The 14,596-nt window shown below is 37.5% G+C and overlaps 1 protein-coding gene across 1 annotated transcript in view; it reads left to right on the top strand.

The window, feature by feature from the left end:
- Positions 1-9,268, top strand: part of Tip60 (Histone acetyltransferase Tip60) — a 48,366-nt gene extending 39,098 nt beyond the window's left edge. The window contains exons 8-9 of the mRNA XM_067155420.2: positions 6,390-6,552; positions 8,530-9,268. Of these exons, the coding sequence (XP_067011521.2) occupies positions 6,390-6,552; positions 8,530-8,746 (380 nt within the window). The 3' untranslated portion in view covers positions 8,747-9,268. The remainder of the gene's footprint in view (positions 1-6,389; positions 6,553-8,529) is intronic.
- The last annotated feature ends 5,328 nt before the right edge of the window (positions 9,269-14,596 follow it).

Raw genomic sequence — 14,596 nt, 5'->3', positions numbered from 1 at the left:
TAGACAGTATTCTGTTGGTGATAATGGTTATTCATTGAGAGTATCTACTGAATTAACTCCAATATTAAGTCCTCAAATAAGGTGCAACCGAGTTCATATCAGAACTGGGAATTGTGTAGAAAGGATGTATAGTATTTGGAAGAGATGTTCCTTGAGTTGCTGTTCTATCAGATCATTGAAATCATCCCTTCTGTTTTTTCTTGTAAAGGCCTATTTGTTCCAAATATTCAAGACACAGAAGTTCTGCATCTAATGCACCTGATATATTAATACTTCTGAGCTAACAAACAGGTTATTATTATTGTTATTAAAATCAAATAGTCGTATCACCACACATGATTTTAGTTCATAACCTGTTTTCGGATGCTAAGGTCCATTATCAGTGATTAAAAAGTTATTTAAACCTTGCTAATCCACATGGGTATGTTAAGATAAAATGGAGCCCAGATGAATTAAATATTAGAAGGGCAGGCTGGACATGTTGTTAAAGTTGTTAGGCAGGTACTAACAAATAGGATTTAACTGCTTGAAGCTGGGCAGTTAAGCTAACTGATGCCCGGGTGCGTCAACCTCGGTTACAACTTAACCGTGGTAAAATGGATAGCTTACCATGGTTTAGCTGAATTTCTGTTGCCTCAAGCCCAGTTTTGAAATTTGTGACATTTTACTGCGGTTTCAGTTTCAAATGCACTAAAATTGGGCGCTCTCATTCGCCCTTCCTTTTCCATATTGGCTGATACTGATAACCTAAACTAAACTAAACTAAACTAACTTAACAAATCAAAATTAATACATTTTAGAAATAAAAGGCTACAATAGAAGATATGATAAAAATGACTACGACTGTGACTGAGGAAAACATACATAGTACTTATAAAACTTTTTAATTTTTTTTTATAAAAATGTAAAATTATTTAAATAATATTCGTCCTAGAAATAGAAAGACAGCTGACAGTTCCAGACAAAATGTAAACAACTGGGAACTGAATAAATTAGAGATACATGACTGTCGAAAATATCACTGCCTCCTGGATAAATTAAAGACAAGTGACTGTTGAACTCATCACTGACTTCTGAATACTACTTTGAATTACTTCCAAGGGGAATAATAAACAAGTGTCAAGGAACTGCAGTTATGAAACCGAGGATTAGCTATGGTGCAACAGGTTAATGACAGTACCATTTTAAGAGTTTTACCACGCGTTTGTAATGCCAGATATTTACCGAGAGTGGTGCACCCAGGCATAAAAGTTTAGCAGATTGTTAGCCTTAACCAATGTTGGTTGAATGCCAATTTGGTTAAATTTGCTGTTGAATTATTTTAAATGTATTTAAATGTTAACTGAGATGGAATAAACTGGGCGTTCTAGAAATAATATAGGAACAGATAATAGGTTAAACACAATAACAGGTTAGCATTGGAATAGGGAACAGCGGAGAGAGGAGACAAAGTGAAACAAAAAAGAAGGAACAAGAACAATCTTCAAGTCTTCAAATAAATAGGCTCTCGCAAACCATGCACCCTCATACCTTACGTTGTCATTATATTCCTTTTATCATCTGATTTATACAAATTTAATTAACAATGCGTGCTCATACATTATGTTATCTTTATATTCCTGTTATCGTCTGATTTATCCAAACTTAATTACTGTATTTACGTGTGTATTAGACCCCCTCGCATATTAGATCCCCCATGACTTTTCAAGATGATTAAAATTTAGAAATTTCATAATCCGTATTGAAGTGGGATTACAATATTTAAAAATTAAGAGGGTTCCTCCTATTCAATACAAAGATATTTATTAATGTGAAAGAATCGCATATCGTTCAAATGAGGTACTAGTTTCGGCACCAGATATGTGCCATCATCAGCCACAAAGTCAAATTGGGCAAACACAATAAAACCCTAAAACAACTTTATACACACTATAACATCTGCATGGATGAATATGAAATATGACTTTAAAACAACTTTAAAAACACACTATAACATTTGCCAGCTCTGTCCGCCGATCACTCAGGCTGCTCAAGGTTCCTGAACCCATATTGAAGTGGGAATTAATTCTTTGGATCTTACCAAGTTCATGTTTACGTTTATTTTCCGGAACCAAACTACAGAACACACATAGTGTCAACTTCAAATGACAATATACCTCAAGCATAATTTAACAGTTTTAGAAAACTAAAGTTATATATAAGCTGGACAAACCGCCATGGGTATACAACAACGGAGTCATAATTTTAACGGATTTTAAAATGGAATGCAACTTCATCTACCATATTTTATTTTATATTCATCTGTGCAAATGTTATAGTGTGTTTTTAAAGTTGTTTTAAAGTCATATTTCATATTCATCCATGCAGATGTTATAGTGTGTATAAAGTTGTTTTAGGGTTTTATTTTGTTTGCCCAATTTGACTTTGTGGCTGATGATGGCACAAATCTGGTGCTGAAACTAGTACCTCATTTGAATGATATGTGATTCTTTCACATTAATAAATATCTTTGTATTGAATAGGAGGAACCCTCTTAATTTTTAAATATTGTTTTCAAGATGAAGAAAATGAAAAAAAAAAATCTTGCATACAAGATTCCCCAAACATAATTCGTCAGAGAACAATGATTCCGCTTCGAAGTGTGTACAAGTCTTATTGCAGCTTTGATGTCGCACAAATAGGTAAAAAGTTTCATGTCCGACCTGCGCATTGCAAGCATACATCAGTCATGCTATATGTCTTGTGTTTTGTACTTAAGAATGTCCACCAGCGTAATGGTTAGCACAATTAGCTGCCGTTCATGGGAGGAGTTCGATCCGTACTGCCAGAGATTTACGAATGCAGGAAGGTTGATATGCGGTAAAAATGGTACATGTAACTCCCATCCACTGGGGGTGTGCCTAGAAAGATCTGCACCACCTCAGGATGAGGAAACAAGTTTACTTTAGTTGAGAAATATTCACGGTTGTTGCTATTAATATAGCAGGCGAGATCATTAACAAAGTGATCGTTTAATATCTCGTAACTCGGGCCAATATAGGTATTGTTTGGAGAGAAGTAAGTTTAAAATGTGATAAAAACTATCCAGTTATAATGATTGTTTTACTCGCCAATGTATCTAACAAATAATAATAATAATAATAATAATAATAATAATAATAATAATAATAATAATAATAATAATTTTGAGCCCCCACTTACTTTTTGATGATTTTCAGAGACACCAAACAAAACATACTAGGGTATGCGTTAATAAAAAATAGAGACAGCGAACGTATAAAATTAAACATACTGATAATAAAATGCATTACCTGTAGAAATTCATAAATGCAGCAAACTTTCCTGTTATTTGTCTTTATTCTTTCAGTCAAACGTTTGGCACTATCCGGGCCGTAGCATATTTAACCTAAACAATGCGGCCTCTTTATCTCATTTACAGCTGTTTAGGTAAATCCTGGTGTGATAAATGTAGAGAACAAGCATGAAATATACTTAAAATAAGGGTCTGGCTTTCAACAGCTGCAGTTTTCAAAATAATGCTTTCAGTCACTATGTATTACATTTGGAAGTACAACTTGTAACATCCGCTAGTTATTAGCTGGTGGTTTGACACGCTTTCTACAGCAGGGCTTTATTCGGAAGAAGTGGCTTCTGGTACACATCACCAACTGGGAATATCAGAAACCATTTGTAAATAGATTCACATTGTTTGGTCTCTATGGTCAGGAACAAAACTATTTTTGAAAGGTTCAAAAAGACGGGACCTCGAATGCTCTCAATTGCAGTGCATGGCTGATGAGATGGCAGTGAAGATGACGTCACTTGGAATGAGGACATGCCGGTAGCAGGGAAGTTGGCGGTGCAAGATGTTAATTCAAATGAAAGCAGTGATCAGGTTTACTCAGGTTTACCATGTGGTAGGCCTATTGCTCAACTGACAGAGACAAAGCTGCAATAAGACTTGTACACGCTTCGAAGCGGAATCATTGTTCTTTTGTATCATTATTGCATAACATAATACTATACCCTTATCCCGTTTCTCTACCGGGTCGAGTATGAAGTGGGACGAATATTTGTAGCAAGTTTTTACGACCATATGCCCTTTCTTACTTCAACCTCATCAGAGAAATTAATGAGATGAAAGGAATTACATGATATGAGTAAATAAAACTGACTATATTTACTTAATATGTAAGCCTAAAAGTCGTGCTCACCATTTATTGTCTTTTTACATTTAGAAATACTGCCTTCCAATGAAAATAGCCAGTATAACTCAAATATCTTCGTATGTTAAAGAATAGTATAGAATGTTTACATGTACAATTTATAGTTCTTTATGGCCTAGAAGTCCTGTGTTCACTGCACAGAATTTTAGGTTATTGCTTATTGGACTGCCCTTTACTTTTTTGGCTGTAAAAGTGGTGGTTGGGGGGGGGGGGGGGGATGGGTCTAATACGTGAGTAAATACGGTACTTGTTCAGTTTCATTCAAGCCACACCGTGCCATATTTCCAAATCACACAATATCATACTCAAAGTGACAGCAAGTCAAGTAATTACAAGTCGTAAGAGGTTTCAAGGTGTTGAAAGTAAGAATCCTCTCCAGGTCACATCAACATCCATATCAGTGGAAAGATGATGATTTATACGATCAGTGTACATAAGGAAACATCCTGTGGTGTAACATACATTCACTAGAATGCAGCAAAAGTTTAAGACTATTTACTCTGAAGCAGAAAGAGGTCAGACTATTTCAAACTCTACAGAAAGAGAAACGTTCACTGATTTGGGCTGATTCATTCGTAGAAGGAAGGCTTCAGCTTCAAAAATATACCATTACCATCTCAGCAACTTTAAAACTTTACAAGCTAGAACCAAATGAAGTTAGGCCTACAGGGGTCTATACCATGCAAGGAGGTCAGTAGCATGTGAAGAAAAGGTGGTCTATACAACGTATGGAGGTCGATGTCAAGGTGTTAATATTCATTGAGGGGCTATCTTGACAGATTTTCAGAAGAAACCCAGACAAATACAGGAAAAGGGAAAAGACAAAAATATTAAGATGAATACAGGTGGTAAAAGATTAGTAACAAAGGACAAACATGAAAAGAGAAAAGGGAGCCTAAAATGTTAGTGTAAGTAATGGAGAGGAACAAATAAGTGGCAAATCAAGTCTGACTTGGCAATGACAGTCCAGTGTTGGACGAGGGAGCAACAAAAGAGGAGCTGAGGGCAAACATTGATAAGCTTCCCACATCAAGATTGAAGATCTGTCAAGACCCTTCATAATCATTAAAGTCTGGAAGCTGGGAAGCAGTAACGAGCTTGCTGGGGGGCTAGAAAGAAATGGATGTAGAAGAACAGGACTGTTGAATAGAGAGCCTAAATATTTGAAGATGGCACGTTTCTGTAATCTCTCATTACAACACGCAAAAACTTAAGAACACAGAACATGCATATCGTTACAGTACCCAGTCTCAATTCCTCAGCATATGGTAATTCCTTACATAATTACTGCAATTCATGAATGGAACAACCTGTCTCAAGACGTCAGAGGGATATCAGTGTCCAAGAAATCTAAAAGTGCATTCGCAAAGTATCTGATGGAAAGATACAAATAGCAAGGCAGCAAGACATAATAATTTTTTTCCCTTTTAAATCCTCTTCCTCCCATTTACTTTATCTTTCCCTGTACCTTTCTCAACTTGGGTGGAAACTCACAGGACAAGAGTTATATTCCACAGATAATTCTATTTTGTTTAGTAATTCTCTTGTTGTTTTTACAACTTTATTGTTTATGTATATCTTAAAAACTGTACTCATTTTCTGTATTATTGTGCTCTTTCTCCTTGACTTTTGTAATTTTAATGTACAAGTAGTTAACTGTTGGTTATAGTTCTATAGTTCCTCATAGTTTAAGTTTATGATAGGTTACTTTTTAATAATATGTAATTAGTTAGTTAACAAAATAATTTAGATACTGGTTGTGTGTTAGACAGGGACCACTGTCCCTAACTTTGCCAGGATCACTAAATTATCTATCCATCTATGTGGAAATTGTCCTTGTCCTTTTCTCCTCTTTACATTGCTTTCCCTTCCCATGCTGACCTGCCGTTATGTTCATCCTTTTATGTGTTCCTTTGATGTTGCTATCTTTATACGACTTGCTTCAGTGGTAAGTCATTGCTCTTGCAGCTGATTCCTGTACATAAATATTTCACTCCTGTTAGCTTTCGTACGTGAAATGGAAGTTTTCTATGTCAGTAAGGAAGCTGAAGTGTCTAAGATGGGCTTTTGACTGTGAGCACATCTTTCACGTATACTTGCCCTTATTGCCTTACGTGTGATGTATTATAGAACTAAGTTTCATCTTCATTTTCTATTTTAAAGGTTACGAACTGTCCAAATTTGAAGGAAAGACTGGTTCTCCGGAGAAACCTCTTTCGGATTTGGGGTTACTTTCGTATCGAAGTTACTGGGCGCAGACCATTCTGGATTTCTTGGTGAACGTCAAACCAGTGGGTGAAAACGAAAAACCTCAAATCACTATAAAGTAAGTAAGATGGTGAGGAAAAAGTGTTGTGTCATTTCATAGTATTAAGATCTTGGTTATGTAAACAGTTAATTTGGCCAAGTCAACAACTTCGTGTTAGTTGATGGTTGAGGTGCTAATCTGTATCCATTTTCCTTTTTTGTTTTTGTCACATAATATTTTAATGTATTATTGATTTTATAGTTTGCCTGTCAAATGGAAACAAATGCAGTTTTCTTAAAAACCTGGTGATTTGAAAAATAATTATTCAGTTTACGTACATTCAAATGTTCTTTTTGTATTACTCATCATTACATCACATTGGTAACAGTTCAGGTACTGTATACTGTAAGTCCAAGGTTTCCTTTATGTATTTAGGTTGAAATCTTGCTTTTGCTCCTTAGAACACACATTTATGTGTTGAACTAATGTTTTTACATTGCATATCTCTGCCATTTCTAGTCAGTGGGAAAAGAACAATGAATATCCTATTTATTTATTTATTTATTTATTTATTTATTTATTTGACAAAGTATACCACATAAATAGTGTTAAAAATCATAATGAACAGTGGTGGTTAAAATGGGTTGTGAAGGTTATTGCAAATAATTTGAAGTGACCCTTGATCGTTAATATTAATACATCTAGGAAGATGGTATCAGGAACCCACTGATTTCACATAGATTTCACACAAAATTTAGGCATTGTTCCCCTGGGCCTGATTAACAGTCAACAACTTTAACGCTAGAAATTCTGTAGAAGTGTTTGAAATATTTTATTGTTGGCTCATACACTGGATGGCTCTCTTTTCCTGGTCCACCTCTTCACGCTGGCTGGAGCTCACTTTAGATTTGATATTTGGATCCAAGATCACAGCTATATCCTTTCTGTAATGGCGATTGTTATTGTTAAGAACATTAATTTAGTTTACTAATCCACCTAATCGATACACCTCACTTTACAAGTGAAAATACATTTATCCTGGAATTATGTATGCATAATTTAGTATGTGTTTCATCTTCTTTTGAAGACCTCCTCAGCCGTAGCGTCTTAATAAAATATCTATTTAAAACACTGTAATGTCATTGTCCAGTGACTTAATACTAATGAGTACATGTCCTTTCAAGGTTATTTATTAACATTTTTTTCTGTATAAGCAGCTTTATTGTAGATCTATTCTACCACAACAAAGTTGCTGCCAGTAGAATGTATACCAGTAGACAGATCATCATAGTCAGTGGAATCGTCATTTGCATCCATCGCATTATCTTTCATGTTATCCTCCCAGCTATCCATCTATTAGATTTTTCAGTCTTCTTAAAACATTATGTGGTAACTTTTTTCCATAATCAGAGTCCATGACCAAAGAATCCAAGAACACACTTGTTCTATGGTGGATTTTTTATCATATCGAAGGAGCCAATCCCATCTATTCCATCTGTTGCCCCTAAAATCAATTGATTTCTCTGTGCCCTCTAATAGTGAAGACATTTTAGTTCTGCAACAACCTCTTTCTTCCTGTGTACTGGACTACAATATTTTCAGCAAAATAAACAACTTTAAATGGGACGTTATGACTACTATTTCATACTTCACTTTACACTACACTTAATGCTGCTGCTTTTAGAGACTGATCTTCGAAGGGTTGGTTATTGGCCTTGGATTTTTCCGTGGATTCTTGGAATCCACGGTACAGGCTCTTTAGGTTTAAAGTGTGAGGGGTGTTCAGTTTCTGAATGCAAGATACAAGAAAAATAAATAAGATTCAGAAAATATGCCCTAAAAGTATTTGAGTGGGGATGGGGGGATTTATAGGAGTAAATTCAGTAAAGTTTGCTGTATGAAATTGTGGTCATTGTATTTTCAAAATGTTAGTCATTGTGATTGAAATTCAACATTAATGACTTCCAAATAGAAAATTTAAAGTCACAGAAATTTAGCTTGCTTGTTTTAATTTAATATGAGTCTGTGAGGTAATGTTGAATATTTTCATTACAGTGAAATTTGTGAGTTGACGAGCATCAAGAAGGAAGATGTGATCTCAACACTTCAGAACCTGAACCTCATAAACTATTACAAGGGACAATACATCATCACGTTAAGTCGAGAAACAATCACGTCCCACATGAAGGCCATGGAAAAGAGAAAGATTCGAATAGACCCCAAGTGTCTTCACTGGACTCCGAAAGATTGGTCAAAACGAGCCAAGTGGTGATAAGGCTCTCTTAGAGTGTCCCAGATAATTTGAGAAGTGACGTAAACATTTCATTGAATGACGGAAAGGGCTTTTGTTGCCACTTTATACACCACCTTAGTTGAAATATTGTTAGAAAGAACAGTAGTTAATTTTGTTTTGAAAAGACTTCAGACTCAGCAAGTCAGTTTTCAAATAACTGAGAAGAGTTTGCAATTAATAGCCCTCACGATAGTTACAAAATCAGAAAGACTAACTCCAAAGATAATTTGTATTACAGGTCCGCCTTTCAATACAATTTAAACCTTACACTGAAATTGTATTGAAAGGTGGACCTGTAAGAATCAGTATTTCCGAGAAAGGTTTGTCAGTATAATGTCACCACCTCTTTCACTACATAATCTTAAAGACTAGGAATATCATCTCAGTATTTTTCATTACTCTGTGTTCTGCAACCTGAATTAATTTTTAAAGACACTATTCATTGATTGATGCCTTTTGGTTTTGTGTGCATTTGTCAAAATCTTCAATTGATGTGCTAATACTGCCAAAAGATGATTCTGTCAGTGGAGTTCACACAATAATGAAACGGACCCACAAAGCGACTAATGCCCTTTCAAAAGAAACCAACTGGGTGAGTCGGCTGCGCTGTTAGGGGCATGCAGCTGTGAGCTTGCATCCAGGAAATAGTGGGTTCGAACCCCACTGTCGGCAGCCCTAAAGATAGTTCTCTGTGGTTTCCCATTTTCACACCAGGCAAATGCTGTGGCTGTACCTTAATTATGGCCACGGCCGCTTCCTTTCCACTCCCGTGTTTTTCCTCTCCCATCGTCTCCGTAGACCTGTCTGTGTCGGTGCAATGTAAGAAAAACAAAACAGTATAATACCTTGATGTAAGGTTTCTCAAATTATAATATTTCTGGATTTGACAAAATTCTTATAATTAACAAGTTTAAGGAAAGTACACCAATCATTCCTTAAATTGTTGTTTCCTGGCATGTTACTACTTCAGAAATCTTAGTCTTATGAACTTTATATCGATGCGATTTCTTTTATGTCGCGTCAGGTCCTATGGCGATGATAGGGTAGGACGGAGCTAGGACTGGGAAAGAAGCGATCGTGGCCTTAATTGAGGTACAACCCTAGCATTTGCCAGATATGAAAATGGGAAACCACAGGAAACCATTTTCAGGAGTTCGCCACTGGGGTTCAAATTGTATCATCTTCCAATTAATGCAAGCTGACAGCTACATGACTCAAACAGCGTAGCCATGTAGCAGTAATATAATGTTATTGATTTCACGCCTCACTAACATTTTTGTTTTTGGTTTTCGGAGATGCCGAGGTGCTGGAATTTTGTCCCATAGGAGTTCTCGTACGTGCCAGTGTATCTAGGGATATTAGGCTGATGTATTCGAGCACCTTCAAGTAGCTGCCAAGTTGGGTTCAGGCCAGCGCTCTACTGTCTGAGCTGCTCAGTTTGGCTAGCCAAGTAGCCCCTGTTTGGCCAGTTCTGCTGGGTAGGGATAGCGTGCCCATCTCTTATCTGGAAGCCCTGGGTTCAATTCCCAGCCAGTTCAAGGAGTTTTACCTGGATCTCAGGGCTGGTTCGAGATCCACTCAGCCTACGTGATTACAATTGAGAGGCCATCTGACCGTGAGATAGCGGCCCCAGTTTAGAAACCCAAGAATAATGGCCGAGAGGATTAGTCATACCTACCACATGACCCCTCGTAATCTGCGGGCCTTCGGGCTGAGCAGCGGTCGCTTGGCAGGTCGTGGCCCTTCGGGGGTGTTGTGCCATGGGGTTTGGTTTACACCCCAGTGTGGTTCATCAGTTGGAATGCCGCACCTCTCCAACAGCACACTCTTGTGACTTCCTAATGAGACATTTCTGTAAAGCGATGCATTGAAAGCAATGTTAGTAATTTGCTTGTACGGCAGATAGTTTTTGAAGTGCAAAATACTGATTAGTTTTTGAAATGGAAAATACTGATTTTCTTGTGTATTCTTCTAGGAATGTGATTATTTGTGCCAGGAATTTTAATGATGTAATAGGGTCAGGTGCACACTTAGTTTTAATCTAGGTCTAAGGTGTTTTCTTAGCCTATTGCTATTTTTTGATGGATTCAGTAGTGTTGCATTTGTTTCTCTGCACAGACAAGAGCAGAATATAGCTTCCACTGAAGTCTTGGTCTTGTTTATTACTATATGGAAGCTGCTGATGTTTGGCTGGTGCTGATTAATGACATTTGGAGCATGACTAGTGCATCTAAATGGTAAAGGCACTACTCATAGGGCTGAATGCTGAAATAGCATTTTCTGGCCCAGTAAGGAAAGCAATGGCACTTAGTGCCTCATTATGACACTGCCAGTGATTTTTGCATTTTTCCGGTTACTGCATAACTTTCGATAGTGCTTTTTGAGGATCCGTCTAGCCTCTGGGCTGAAGACTTCACAGACAGACAAGGGGTTCTCTAGTTTGCACTAGGGTTCTGTAAGAGGAATTCCAGAAATAATACAGGTTTTAAACTTTGGTTCCCCTTAATGTTTGTTTGTCCAGTCCTTGTCTCATTTCTCTACAGGGTTGGGTATGAAGTGAGATGAGTCCTTGTAACAAGTTGTTATGTACGATCAGATGCCCTTCCTGACGTCAACTTCATCAGAGGAGTTACTGAGATGAAATGAATGACGTGATATATAACAGGAAGGGAGAGGGTGAAATACTGTGCTGGCACTTAGCCTGTTCTTGTCGAATAGCACCAAGGGGCCTGCTCAAGGCTTAACATCCCCATCCGATGGATGAATTACCATTATTATTATTATTATTATTATTATTATTATTATTATTATTATTATTATTATTATTATTATTATTATTATTATTGTTACTGTGTCCGACTCGTTGGCTGAACGGTCAGCGTACTGGCCTTCGGTTCAGAGGGTCCCGGGTTCCATTCCCGGCCGGGTCGGGGATTTTAACCTTAATTGGTTTATTCCAATGGCACGGGGGCTGGGTGTATTTGTTGTCTTCATCATCATTTCATCCTCATCACGACGTATAGGTCGCCTACGGGAGTCAAATAGAAAGACCTGCACCTGGCGAGCCGAACCTGTCCTGGGATATCCCGGCACTAAAAAGCCATACAACATTTCATTTCATTGTTGTTGTTGATGATGATGATGATGATGATGATGACGATGATGATGATGATAATGATAAGAATTTCGTGTGGCTATTTCTAGCCGAGTGCAGCCCTTGTAAGACAGACCCTCCGATGAGGGTGGGCGGCATCTGTCATATGTAGGTAACTGCGTGTTATTGTGGTGGAGGATAGTGTTATGTGTGGTGTGTGAGTTGCAGGAATGTTGGGGACAGCACAAACACCCAGCCCCCAGGCCATTGGAATTAACCAATGAAGGTTAAAATCCCCGACCCGGCCGGGAATCGAACCCGGGACCCTCTGAACCGAAGGCCAGTATGCTGACCATTCAGCCAACGAGTTGGACATAATAATATCATCATTATCGTCATTCAAAATCCTTGCTTTCCTGCCCAGCTCACCCCCTGAATTCCATGAGGAGAATTTACCAGCATACTTTAATGATTGATATTTCATTTAACTTATATTTTTAATTTTTAGTACTATATATAAGCGGTTTCTTTCAAAATTTACACTAGATATATGTAATTTAAGCTCCAGAATTTTTGGCCTACATACTTAATGCACGAATAACAAAAGTAAACACAGAATGCCATAACTTATTTCTATATTTTTCTCTGTTATATAATTACAGTCTATTTCTTTAAAAATTTTTTTTTTTATGACTCTTACTAATTATGTTCCTCTGGAGAGGCGTAGTCCTTTTATTGGCTGTAGAATTGTTTAGTATTGGTAGTGAGATAGAAGACACACATCTGGCCTGGGTTACCTGTTACGGGATGGAGTAGACTGTACAGCCAGTAGTTGATATGAATAAACCTGAGATCTAACTCTTGTCTTATAAATATAGGGATACATCTAAAGTGTAGATGAATAAAAATGCTTCTTCTCAGCAGTGACTTTGCCCACTGAGATACATCTCGTTAGCGGATTTTCTCTGAGATACATCTCTAAATGTAGATGAACAAACGGGAGCTTTGTCTCACTGAATGGAGACAGACTCAGAAAATTTTGTGACTGCCCAGTAGATGACTCAAAGTGATGGACATCAGGCTGAAAAAGTGATGGTGGACTTTATGATGGTTTTACAATGGAGAAGAAAAATTTATAAAGCACCATGAGATTCTCTTGAACATAATTATAAAAATCTTCATAAGTTTCATAAAGAAAATATGAATTTTCACAACATTCTGGAGCTATTACATGAGAAAAGAGGTGTAGAGCTCTTACAAATGAGGATTTTTTTTTGGTGTAATGTAGGTTACCCTGGGGGTTCTAAGTAGTGCGGTTGCAGATATAAGTTTTAACCAGAATGGTTTGGCGGATAGTTTGAGCAATTAGGTCACAAGTAGAAGGAGGGATGGAATTTCCAAAAACTACACAAGCATGACTAAAATGTAAATATTAAGTGACAAGAAAGTTACCTATTTTATTTTGCTATAGGAGCAGTTAATTGCACTCACCATGTTGGGTATACCCTGCCTGTCCTAAAAGGTGATTAGATGGGAGCCCCAACATGAATGCGAGGAATGGAGACCACAAAGCCCTAGTTGAGTCTGGTACTGTTTCAACTTACTGGTGTCAGGCTCCTTACCTTCACTTGAAGGTGTTAGTTAGGTTTGCAAAGGTTAGGAAGTCTTTCATTTTCCTGCCCTTTGTGGCCCTTACTTTTCTTTTGCTGATACCTTCATTCTGGTGGTGCTAGTGATTGTCAATTTAAGAGAAAGTACAACTGGGCAACCATCCTCTCTTAACTCTAAGGAGAAAGAAGAAAGAGGAATTCAGGTATTGGCCAAAGAAAGGGAAGAGCCATTAAGAACGTGAAAATGAAGGACTCGCAAAACCAATACCACCAGGGTCGGAAAAGAAGAAGAGTTAACCAGGGGAGGTAGGATAGCAAAGATGAAAATGAGGAGCTTGGCATAAGTGGAAGCAATTCCAGACTCAGCCAAGGACCTTGTGGTCGCCAACCCGAAGTAGAGAGCCCCTGAATTCCCGTTTAAATGCCCATTATGTCAGGCAGGAGATGATGATGATAATTCAGATACTGTTTGCATTTTAATTTAATTTAATTTAATTTAATTTAATTTGAATTCGATGCCATGTAGGCTGCCTGTGCATCAATTTCAATGTTAAGTTTTATTCCAGTTTCTTGCCTACAGAATGCTACTAAATTTTTTCAAGGATTGCAATAGTCTCTGCAGCGCTGCAGTCTAGGGATAGCAAGTCTGCCACTTTCCTAGAGACTCGGGTTCGATTACTGGCCAGGTCAGGAATTTTTACCTGAGGTCCACTTCAGCCTACATGACAATATAAAAGTGAGACAGCGCCCCGGTCTGGTAAAACCAAAAATAACGGCCAAGAGGATTCGTTCTGCTGAACATGCATCTCCTCGTAATCTGAAGACTTTGGGCTGAACAGGAGTCGCTTCGTAGGCCAAGACCCAACAGGACTGTAGCACCATAGAGTTTGTTTTTGATTTGTTTCAATAGTCACACTTCGTTATATGCAAGGTTATATTTTAAGGCAGAAAATTACCGCTATATTCACGTGATTTTCTTTACTATTAAGTTAAAAAAAAAAGCCCTTGTTAACTTAGTTTTTAAAAGATTTGTTGCTGATGTGACCTATTGTGGCGGTTTTCCTGCAATACGTTTTGGGAAGAGAGACTATAAATATCACTTCACCGTATTTTTTTATAATATTG

This window comes from Anabrus simplex, chromosome 11 (assembly GCF_040414725.1).
Source record: "Anabrus simplex isolate iqAnaSimp1 chromosome 11, ASM4041472v1, whole genome shotgun sequence".
Classification (NCBI taxonomy): Eukaryota; Metazoa; Arthropoda; class Insecta; order Orthoptera; family Tettigoniidae; genus Anabrus; species Anabrus simplex.
The sequence above is the reverse complement of the archived record's forward strand: the minus strand, read 5'-3'. Positions and strand labels throughout refer to the sequence as shown.